At 37.2% G+C, this 7,880-nt stretch overlaps 1 protein-coding gene across 1 annotated transcript; it reads left to right on the top strand.

Moving 5' to 3' along the window:
* The first annotated feature begins 985 nt into the window (after positions 1-985).
* LOC117413338 (ubiquitin-conjugating enzyme E2 B) lies at positions 986-6,709 on the top strand. The gene is made up of 6 exons (XM_034022384.3): positions 986-1,165; positions 3,610-3,690; positions 4,071-4,096; positions 4,370-4,459; positions 5,096-5,184; positions 6,120-6,709. The coding sequence occupies exons 1-6, from the start codon at positions 1,122-1,124 to the stop codon at positions 6,246-6,248; spliced, it is 459 nt and encodes a 152-aa protein (XP_033878275.1). The 5' UTR covers positions 986-1,121; the 3' UTR covers positions 6,249-6,709.
* The last annotated feature ends 1,171 nt before the right edge of the window (positions 6,710-7,880 follow it).

The following is a 7,880-nucleotide window of genomic DNA, read 5'->3' as shown; positions in this document are numbered from 1 at the left end:
GAAGGGGTCTAGTATTATTACACACGCTTTAACCCAGACAGAACAAGGATCTGTACCCCTTTTTTAGTACCTAAAGCAGATTCTCACAGATTTTTCACAAGATGTTTTGATGTTCTATTCTGTAAGAATTAATGGAAAATGTAATTTAAAAAAAAATATCATTTTGTGTAATAATAATAATACAAAAAAATATTTAGAATGCAAAGCATTATTTATTATGTTTAATTAATACATCCATAATTTCAAGCAATCAATCACGATGTAAAACGATAGGACTCAAGAGTCAATAAAGCAGTTGTTTCGGGTAAGGCTTTGTCTGTTGAAAGTTGGCTCTCTGAATCGGTGCATATGACACTATCAGTTAAGGCTTTAGCAGTCAGCATTGCTGAAGGCATTTCTTAGTGTAAACATGGTGTACAAATAGACCACCTAGTCGTTATGCATTGGTAGTAAATGAATAGCATCCACTTTCACGACACTTAGAGGAGGTAGCTAATAAAATATACTGTGTTTGGAAATAAATTATTGAAACCACAATCATTTTGTTATTGTAATTTGTGTATTTTTCTGCTTTGCAAATGCATCGCGCTTCTTCATACATGCAACGGTCTGCTCTATACTACTAAGCCCTTCTCCAACTTGTTTACCAATTGTTTACCGGCTTGCTGTGCACAACCCTACGTGTTCATTTTCAGCCATGGTAATTACGAAAGCAAGCAGGACAGATCATTTAACCGGGGCTTGTCACTGACAAGTCAAGACCAACTCCTTGCAACGGAGAGGGGTGTTCACGTAAAATGCATAAAGCTACATTTAAGACACGTCGACGAAAAAGGAAAAAACTGGTCTTGCTTACAAACTATTTTTAATTTCCAACTAAAGTACATTAAACGATCTTCGACATTATGTTTGTTTATTTTGTATTTCATCGGCCAGTGATAAAAGTGGACTGTTCCAATCGAATGTTCAGTTATTTTATTTTTTTCCCTGGCGAGCTCTATGACGTCATCCTGGTTGTTTGCAAGAAGAGAAAAAAAGATAAGAGGTGGAATTAGCTGAAGATTTTCCGTATCAAAGAACGGTTTTATGGTTAAAATAAACTAAAATTCACATCTAGAACCATGTCTACGCCAGCCCGGAGACGACTAATGAGAGATTTCAAAAGGTAAGTCCTTCCGATTTTTCAGAGGATTGTTTTTTCTTAGCGATGTAGGCCTTTCCTGTATGTAAGTTTCGATAGCTTGGTCGAAACAGGTCCAGATCACTTGCTATATCTTTGTTTCGGTAGATTAAAAATAGCTCTGAGGGTGACAGTTAGCGAGTAAGCGTTTGTTTTTCTTTACTATCGACCTGAAACCTTAATTAGGTTTTTATTTTCTATGATCATGACTCAGGAATATATTTATTTGAAGTGCCTTTACTGTTGTATTGTACATACGGGACTGTACGAATGTGTGCAGTACTGCTCAGCTGTACATAACATTTATGTAACGCTTCTTATATTTTTTGTAATTGTTAAAATAATAATAATGTAACGTTGCCTTAAAAGTTTACCTATATTTGTACAAAACATATTAATGATTTTGTAAATAAGGAAGTTTCCAACAATATGTTTAAAGGGAGTGTTTTAATGTAATATAGTGGAGGTGGAACTATTGTTTTGTCATTGAAATAAAACGACTCTGTCCACATCGAGTTTGTCATTTATTTCACAAGGGGGAAAAAAACATTAATTCTTTTAAGTTGTATTTTCTTTTAGAGCAGTTCAAATATTTGGGTAGAGAAATGGAGCTGGTGCTAGTACTCGGGACGTTAAACTGTTCAGATATGCCGTAGCAAATGAAATGCACGGTGTATGGGACAAGCAGATACAGTACTTTAAATTTCAACCATATTCATGTGTAGCTGCTGAAGCTAGGACATTGTGGACTGCAAGAGCGCTCTGATGTTCCTTGAAATACCTGTAGCCTCACTCCGGCTGGTCTCTCTATTCATCTTAATTCTTCATGAGTCCAGTGCTGGATGAATATTGGATGCCCTTTGTGATGAAGGAAATGGGTCTCTTCTTTTCTTTTCTCTTTTGCTGATCTGTTTTAGCAACATACAGTGTGTGTAAGGGGATTCTAGGCCCATCCCAGTCTAAGGTCGTAGTCGCCAAAACTGATTCACTCCCTGGATTATGCATTGTGCTGTCATATGGACAGTATTGAGAGCACTAATGAACGTCAAGCTCATTATCTTCTCATAGGGAATGCAAATGATCTGTCTAAAATGTTGAATACCTTACATAAATTAGACATGCATACCTTTAAATAAACAAAACAGATTTACAGGCTATCTGAAGCTGAATCGCAAGAAGACAGAAGTTATTTTGACATATTAGAAAATCATACTGTGCACTCTTGGAAATGTAGCATTCTTTGGCGTTGGTTTTCAGTGGCTAGAGGTTTGTTCTGTGCCTTTTGCCACTTGCTATGTCGCTCTGCAGCTTGCACCAATCCCAGTTTGGGGTGATCATTGCTGTAAGCTTTATGCTAACTCGCCTTGCATAGCAGCACTGCTCAAACAGCTAAACAATATTGTGAGCATGATGCACCATACCCTGCACATGTATGATTCACGCACTAGCACCCTCGCAGTGGAAGTATTACCTTTCAGAGTCATACATTCCAGGGGCAAAATAACACAGTGAGGTATTTACATAATGCAGAATTCTGTGCTCTCCACATGCGAAGGGGATTGCTCTTCTAAGCATTAAAAGGGTGCACCTAATATCCCATCATACACTTGGAAGTGTGGTTCATGTTGCAAGCTATTTGCATTTGTTTGATTGAATTGTTTGTGTGTGTGTGTGTGTGCATATTTTGATACTTGTTTCAGATTTGTAAGTCAGGCGGGCTATGGATAGAATCTAGATCAAGCACGGTTCTTTGACTGTGAATTACTGCTGGGCTGACACCTCGTTAGGCAGCTTTCCCTGAAGGTGTTGTAGAAATCTGGCTCTGGCTGTTCAGCTCTCTCCTAGCCTACTGTGGAGCAAACGCTGACTAAAACCTCACTTTGAAACCTTTAAGGGCGACAAACCAAGCAAGTCTTCATGGAAGCCAACGCATAAACCACCCTATTCTGAAGGTATCGGAAGAACCTGCTGGATTGACGGTGCTTGGGAAACTGTACAAGTACAGATGCCAGGCTGTTTACTAAAGGAACCTGTCCTTCAATTCCACCTGGTTTTCAGGCATTGCATCAGATGTGCTTTTAAACAGCTCCCAGCTGGTGCACTGCAGAAACAGGAGTGTAGAACTTTCTCTGTTGTAAGAATCAAGAATCTGTCTTAACAAGGACAATACAAGCAGATTTAAGGAGAATCTAGTTGAAATTCCTTTATCCTTTTTATTCTTTCTTTCAGCACTTACTATGCAAGCAGGAAGAAGCTGGCATTGAAAAACATAATGGAAGTCCATAGTATTGATACTGTTTTTCTATGTTAAACTTAGAGGGAGCTGCCAGTGAAGATGTTGTCTCTTAAACAGATCATAAAGAAATGCACAAAAGGACGCACTTGGGTTTGCATTAATCTTGTTAACAAACTGATGAATTTGTTTCTAGGCTTCAGGAAGATCCTCCTGCTGGGGTGAGCGGGGCTCCATCTGAAAATAATATCATGTTGTGGAATGCAGTAATATTTGGGTGAGCTTCCTAAACCCTCTGGTGTTGCTGTTTACATGATGAAACAGTAATGTGCTCAGATGATATACAGAGAGTAGGCTACATGGTACATGGATTAGTCCACCTGTTTGCAATACCACCTTTCCAGGTTTTCTATATAGACCTCTCTATAAATATGTGAGTTGTTGGGCAGCAGAGCCTGAACTCTGGAGTAATTTAAAAGATGTCTAAATATAATAGAGATCGATGTTCCTGAATCTTTCTGTTGTTAAAGAAGCCATCAGCAGTCTATACAAGTTTCAGGAAGATGCCTCTTAAGAGCGTGTTATAATCATTAATAATAATTAGAATGATGATGATGATGATTATGACAATAAATTCTTCTTTTTTGTCCCTCACAGGCCTGAGGGAACACCATTTGAAGATGGTAAGCATTCACAAAAATAAGAATACTGTGTTGGGTGGGGTGTTTGGGTTAATCCTGATGGTTAGTACGGGTATTTGTAACAGGTGTGGTCTGTTTTTGAGGCTATTTTTAGTTTTTATCTGAACTGTCTAAGGCAACAATATTCTTTCATAAAGCAGGACTTTTAAAATTCATGTACAGTGTTTTGTTTAGTACATATTCCCTGTGAATGTTAGCTTGGTTTTATTTTAGCTCCCTCGATTTGAGTTTTTTTATTCATTTTTTCTTTTAAAGGAACTTTTAAGCTAGTGATAGAGTTTTCTGAAGAATACCCAAATAAACCTCCCACTGTCCGATTCATCTCAAAAATGTTCCATCCGAATGGTAAGTGCTTTGTGTACTGTAGTGGATGCGGCCGCATGTGTAATTGTGTGTGTGTGTGTGTGTGTGTTTGAGTTGATATGTTGCCTTTACATACAAAATTAATCGCATAGTAGCAGAAGTATTGACGTGCATTATAGAGGCAATTATACCTCATCTATAAATATTGGATAATTATAACTTAAGTTATGAAGAAAAACAAGCGGTCCTTCTAATTTTCATTAGCGATAGTGTTTCCCATATTAACTTACTCTTGGAGGTGGAGCCCGACTGTACATGTGTAATTTATGAGTTAGCAAAACAATCTGTGCATGCGAAGAAAAATTTAAATAACTTGCTAAACACGTTTGTCAATTTTTTCGGTTCCAATAAGACAATGAGTACTATCTGCCTGCTGGATGTGGTGTTTAAACACGCAGCCGTTTTTTAGTTATTTTAGCGCAAAAAAAACCCCTCATTTGTCAAAACAACCGTAACTTTCTAAAATACCGCACAGACTGTCATGAAACTTGGACAAAAAAATTCTCCATCACACTGACCTGGCTCTGACAGCCGCTATCGTGCTGTTATATGTTAAATATATATTTGTTTCCAATGACTATGCAGCTTACAATTTAACGTATATATATTTCTTTACAGTTTATGCAGATGGAAGTATATGTTTAGATATCTTACAGAATCGCTGGAGTCCAACATACGATGTTTCATCTATTTTGACCTCTATTCAGGTTTGTCTTTCATTATCCTGCTTTGTTCCCTAGATTTCTGAATACAAATAAAAGCATTGCTGCAGTAGCTCTGTCATTGGTACTTGATTGCTTTACTGTAATGAACCAGGGGCCTCAGTTGGATTACACATTATATCTGCTGATCACGCATTAATAAGCCTTGCTACTCATAAATATATAATGTTAAGCTTGGTTAACAGCTGCAGTGCCTATGATGATGAGTTTCAGTGAATGATCTTCAGATGTCGTGAACTGGGTCAGCAATCACCCTGAGTGGTCTAAATTTACTGCAGAACTGTTTCATTGATTGCTGGGTTATCCGAGGCCTGCTGTGCATGTTAGACGAGTTGCTCAGTCTCCCGGCCAATCAACTACATCATCAAATTGTGATTCGGTAGTTCAGGCCTTGAGTGAATGACAAATGAAAAAACAGCAGCTTTTGTTTTAGGGTCCCCAGTGGGCCATCCAGAGAAGCTCACATGATCAGGAGCTTGCTGGTTCGAATCCTGGTCGGGTGGGTGTGGGTTGCATATGAACACAAACTCTTAGGGTTAGGTTTGTATGTGTACAGTGTATAGGTTCATTTGGTTATCTGTATGTCAAACATTTCAATTACTAGTCAAAAGCAATGGAGCACACCCCTACAGTCACTGTGTGCACAATTGTACCATGTTAAGTTTCCTATCTATTTTATAATGCATAATATATTTTAAACTCCCAGGGTAGATTCATATTGTTTGAATTTGTATGAACGGGAATAAGGGAATGGCCAAAGGATTTAATCAATGAGATAAGACCTTCCAGTGCTGTAAGAAGGCTGTTGTATTGTATACACTCATACAACATGTAAAAATGTTATAACTTACTTTCTGTAGAAGCATTCAATTTAAAAAACAATACAATATTTTTCACATTGTTTCTTTTTTTTCCCCCAGTCTCTGTTGGATGAACCAAATCCCAACAGTCCAGCCAACAGCCAGGCTGCTCAGCTTTACCAAGAAAACAAACGGGAATACGAGAAGAGGGTATCGGCTATTGTAGAGCAGAGCTGGAATGACTCCTAACAATGAAAAGAGTACTTCTCACCGCTGTTAAACTCAATCTTTCATTTACCTCATTGAGAAAAAAAGTGAAAAAAAAAACAAAAAAAAATACTTAAGTGCCACCAGTTTAAAAAGAAAAAAAAAAAATCTGGACTTTTAGTGCTTGCCAACATGTTTGAAGAATACCAGCCACTGAGGTTTGTGTTACTCTTGTGTTTTTAATGTGTTCTTTTTATTGCATGATGTGAAATAAGTTATTGCTAACTAAACTTGTATTATATCTTTCTTTTTTCTTTTTGTTGGATGGATGCTGTTACTGTTCAGTTTCCAAAGAACCATTTTTTTTTATGTTTTTCCTGGTTTAAAGAAAACCAGCCATTTAGAATATGCTAATTTTGTCAGATTTATTGGTGCAATGGCAGATGTTGTTTTTTATTTTTTAAAGCAACAGACATTTAATAAAAACAAACAAATTATATCAACCACAATCTTGTTCGTATATTAAATACAGAAAGTAGCACACTGTCTCCTCTCTCCCAAATGTGGTTTTGGAGCTAACCAAACCCAAGTGGATGTTAACCAGATATTACACGTCTACTCAAGATTTTCAGATTAATCTGTTAAACCTTTGGACAAAAAAATAAAAAAAACACCAGGTGGCAATTTAGATTTGCAAGAAAGATAATTGGACACCAAATTCCTTAACCCAACAGCAAGCAGCATATTATGGCCCACCCAGAAAAACAAATACAATTTCAAACAGCAAGGGGGTGAACTATTCTTTGCAATCACTGGCTTTTCTTGTATAAACTGTAAAGGTACATTTTGTGGAGTTGCACAATTTAAGTGCAAAATTAAGTTATGTCACTGCTTTTTATAAATCTAGAGAATGGCCAACTGTGTTCACAAACCTGCCTGAATGCAACAAGTTCTGATCAGATGGAATAGTTCAGATGTCTGGTGTTGTAACATGGAGGGTTGTAGAATAACATGCCGTGAAGTTTAGGTAGCTTATTGTCTGCCTTTCTTTTCTGGAGAGAGGTGGCATAGTTGTAGGTGGAAAGAAACATCACATTTATGTTTTTTTAAACAAGAATTGTGATAATCACATGAGTACTAAATTATTACTTGCCACCTGCTATGGAAATGATGCAGGTATTTGTTTTCTGTATGATACACGCATCTACTAAAGACAAAGGTTTTGGGGTAAACATACATGTTCTGTTCATTTATTTGTGGCTTACATTTAAAGGTAATTGAAGAGAGAAGTATTTGTGCACCCTGTCTAAGTGTAATAGAAACTGAAAAGCAAAAACAAAGCAATTATAGATAGCCGAGAAATGTGTTCATTAATCAGACTTTATTTAGTGAAAATAGTGATAATTGTCTGCACACAGCTGTAGTGCTTGGTTTTCACTGAACCTAATGGAAAGGGAGATGTTATAAAGCTAGTTTTTGTGAATTTATTAGGACACGATGTATACTTCTGATATGCTGTATAAACACAATAAAAACATTTTACAGACTTTAAGATGGCTACCAGCATCCAGTTACTGCCTCCCATACCCATCCAGAAATGATACATGTGTATTTGGTGGGTCCACAGTTAACACTGCTTTGCCACGTTGCCTAAAGTGTGGTTAGGTGGGCAAG

This window comes from Acipenser ruthenus, chromosome 23 (genome assembly GCF_902713425.1).
Source record: "Acipenser ruthenus chromosome 23, fAciRut3.2 maternal haplotype, whole genome shotgun sequence".
NCBI classification, from domain to species: domain Eukaryota; kingdom Metazoa; phylum Chordata; class Actinopteri; order Acipenseriformes; family Acipenseridae; genus Acipenser; species Acipenser ruthenus.
The sequence above is the reverse complement of the archived record's forward strand: the minus strand, read 5'-3'. Positions and strand labels throughout refer to the sequence as shown.

Coding starts and splice junctions, on each gene's coding strand:
- LOC117413338 (XM_034022384.3), top strand. CDS start 1,122: ATGTCTACGCCAGCCCGGAGACGACTAATGAGAGATTTCAAAAG. Junction 1,166..3,609: donor CTAATGAGAGATTTCAAAAG/GTAAGTCCTTCC, acceptor ATTTGTTTCTAG/GCTTCAGGAAGATCCTCCTG. Junction 4,460..5,095: donor AAAAATGTTCCATCCGAATG/GTAAGTGCTTTG, acceptor ATTTCTTTACAG/TTTATGCAGATGGAAGTATA.